At 47.3% G+C, this 2,651-nt stretch overlaps 1 protein-coding gene across 1 annotated transcript; it reads left to right on the plus strand.

The window, feature by feature from the left end:
• The first annotated feature begins 264 nt into the window (after positions 1–264).
• Positions 265–2,302, plus strand: FIBIN (fin bud initiation factor homolog). Its single transcript, XM_030829639.1, has one exon. The coding sequence runs from the start codon at positions 714–716 to the stop codon at positions 1,347–1,349; it is 636 nt and encodes a 211-aa protein (XP_030685499.1). The 5' UTR covers positions 265–713; the 3' UTR covers positions 1,350–2,302.
• Positions 2,303–2,651: the final 349 nt, after the last annotated feature.

Here is a 2,651-nt window from a genome sequence, read left to right on the forward strand (position 1 = left end):
GTGAAGTGGCATTTTTCCAGGATAATCATTCCTTCCCCCTCCCAATATGTCAATAACAAACCAGGGTTTTTTGTGGTGGAAATTCCATTTATTCTCTTCTCATTTTCTCTTTGGAGCTAAATTCTATTGTAGAGTCTTCCCCTCCAATCTTTAAAAAGCGACCCTGTACCTTTAATAGCGGAGACCTGGTGAGAGGTTCTTTTCCAAACTTGTTCCCTGGCTTCCAAGTGACGAAACCAGCTGTAATTTGAGAGCAGACAGATCCTCAGGATATCTTTAGCCAAAGGAAAAGCTCCGCATTCCCACCCAGTCCAGAAATTGAAATACTATCAGGGGGCAAGAGCCCTTCTCTCCAGCTACACACTCCATCTCCCGGGAGCAAGGGGAAACTCCGAGAGGAGGGCAACAGAGGCAGCATCTCGCCAGCGCCCCGGAGGAGGGGTTCCCCGCTACGCCTGTGCCGGAGGAGTTCCAGCCACCGAGCGAGGGGCGCAAGGGTGGGTGCATCCTGCGCTGCGGCGGCCGCGCTACCCAGACGCTGGTGTGCAGAGCCACATGAAGCCTGTTGGGGACTGGGGGCCAGGGAGCAGCAAGCCGGCTGGGACTGAGGCGGACGCTGTCTCAGGGAGACGCTGACTTGCGAAGACACTCCCTTCCTTGTGCCTGGGTGAAAAGTCTCCTCCTGGGGTCCCTGGCCATCCTGAATATCCAGAATGGTGTTTCTGAAGTTCCTCTGCATGAGTTTCTTCTGCCACCTGTGTCAAGGCTACTTCGATGGCCCCCTCTACCCAGAGATGTCCAATGGGACTCTGCACCACTACTTCGTGCCCGATGGGGACTATGAGGAGAACGATGACCCCGAGAAGTGCCAGCTGCTCTTCAGGGTGAGTGACCACAGGCGCTGCTCCCAGGGGGAGGGGAGCCAGGCCGGCAGCCTGCTGAGCCTCACCCTGCGGGAGGAGTTCACCGTGCTGGGCCGCCAGGTGGAGGATGCTGGGCGCGTGCTGGAGGGCATCAGCAAAAGCATCTCCTACGACCTAGACGGGGAAGAGAGCTATGGCAAGTACCTGCGGCGGGAGTCCCACCAGATCGGGGATGCCTACTCCAACTCGGACAAATCCCTCACTGAGCTGGAGAGCAAGTTCAAGCAGGGCCAGGAACAGGACAGCCGGCAGGAGAGCAGGCTCAACGAGGACTTTCTGGGAATGCTGGTCCACACCAGGTCCCTGCTGAAGGAGACACTGGACATCTCTGTGGGGCTCAGGGACAAATACGAGCTGCTGGCCCTCACCATTAGGAGCCATGGGACCCGACTAGGTCGGCTGAAAAATGATTATCTTAAAGTATAGGTGGATGGGTACAAATGCTAGAGAGAGGGAATCAAATCAGCCCCGTTTTGGAGGGTGGGGTACAGAAGATGGGGCTATGTTTCCCCCATACCTACTATTTTTTTATATCCCGATTTGCACTTTGATAATAAATCTGAGGTCATCTTTAAAAAGAGAAAAATTGGACACTTGAGTGATTTCGTTTTTAGTTTTGTTTTTGTACATTATTTATGTGATGGTTATGGAATTGTCACCTGGAAAAAACAATTTTAAGCAATGTCATTTCTAGATGGGTTTCTAATTCTGCAGAGATACCTGTTTCAGCCACATCTAAAAGAGCACAGTTTATGTGGTGCAGAATTAAACTTCCCCATCCTGCAGACTATGTGGAAATACCCAAAGATAATAGTGCATAGCTCTTTCAGCCTCTAGCCTTCACTCCTGGGCTCCAAAAGCTATCTGAGTTGCCTGTTTTTCAAATGAGGTTCAAGGTGCTGCTTTGCATGCCTGCGAACCCATGGAAGTTGTTTGTTACTTCTTCTTTTCTCTCTTATTTATTAACCACGGTCTGAGAGTTGTTTTTGTTTTATGTAACAGTGTTGCCACAAAACTATAGGCAAATCGCGTTTGCAGGGAGATTTCTGGTGCCTCTGTGAGTGTGTGTAAGTTAAAGTGGCCACATTTAAGAAGGCCAAGCTTTGTAATGGTTGCACAGTCACACTGATACGCTGATTTGCTCTTTCTCATTGTATGTCTGTGCTTTGTCATCAGTGCTATAGTAAATTACAAAGAAGTAGATAGATTGTATGAACATACCCCCAAATGCCTATGATTTAGGTTACCAATGTATTCTTTCTCATTTGGGGTTTTGCTTCTGTTTGTTTATTGGAAACTTGTACTTCAAGTAGGGGGAATTCTAATTCTAATAACTCCTTAGCTAAGTTTTATTATTCAGGCAATAAACATGTTTTCATATAATACTGGCTTACTTTGTAATTTACATCTGTAACTTTCATATTTCAAAAAGGGGCCAATGCAAAAGGAGAGAGAAGGACTGGATTTAAGCCAGTTTACTTAAAGTATATGATAAAGAAGGCAGAGGAATAGTTACATATTTGGCAATTCTCCTCTCCATACTCACCCTAACATCCTCACAAGAAAACAAAAATCTAGCCATTGCCAGAACTTTAAATTTGATCTCTATAGGTCTGCTTAAAGACTCAAATTTTTCCAGTTTCTCTCATAAATTCAACTGGAAAAGTTTCTGACAAGGCTCATACCCTGTACCCTTATGCAGAGCAAGCATGCCATCCTAAGTTATAA

This window comes from Nomascus leucogenys, chromosome 15 (genome assembly GCF_006542625.1).
Source record: "Nomascus leucogenys isolate Asia chromosome 15, Asia_NLE_v1, whole genome shotgun sequence".
In the NCBI taxonomy this organism is placed as follows: Eukaryota; Metazoa; Chordata; class Mammalia; order Primates; family Hylobatidae; genus Nomascus; species Nomascus leucogenys.

What these genes read in the sequence shown, in the direction of transcription:
- FIBIN (XM_030829639.1), top strand. Translation starts at nt 714, where the DNA reads ATGGTGTTTCTGAAGTTCCTCTGCATGAGTTTCTTCTGCCACCTGTGT.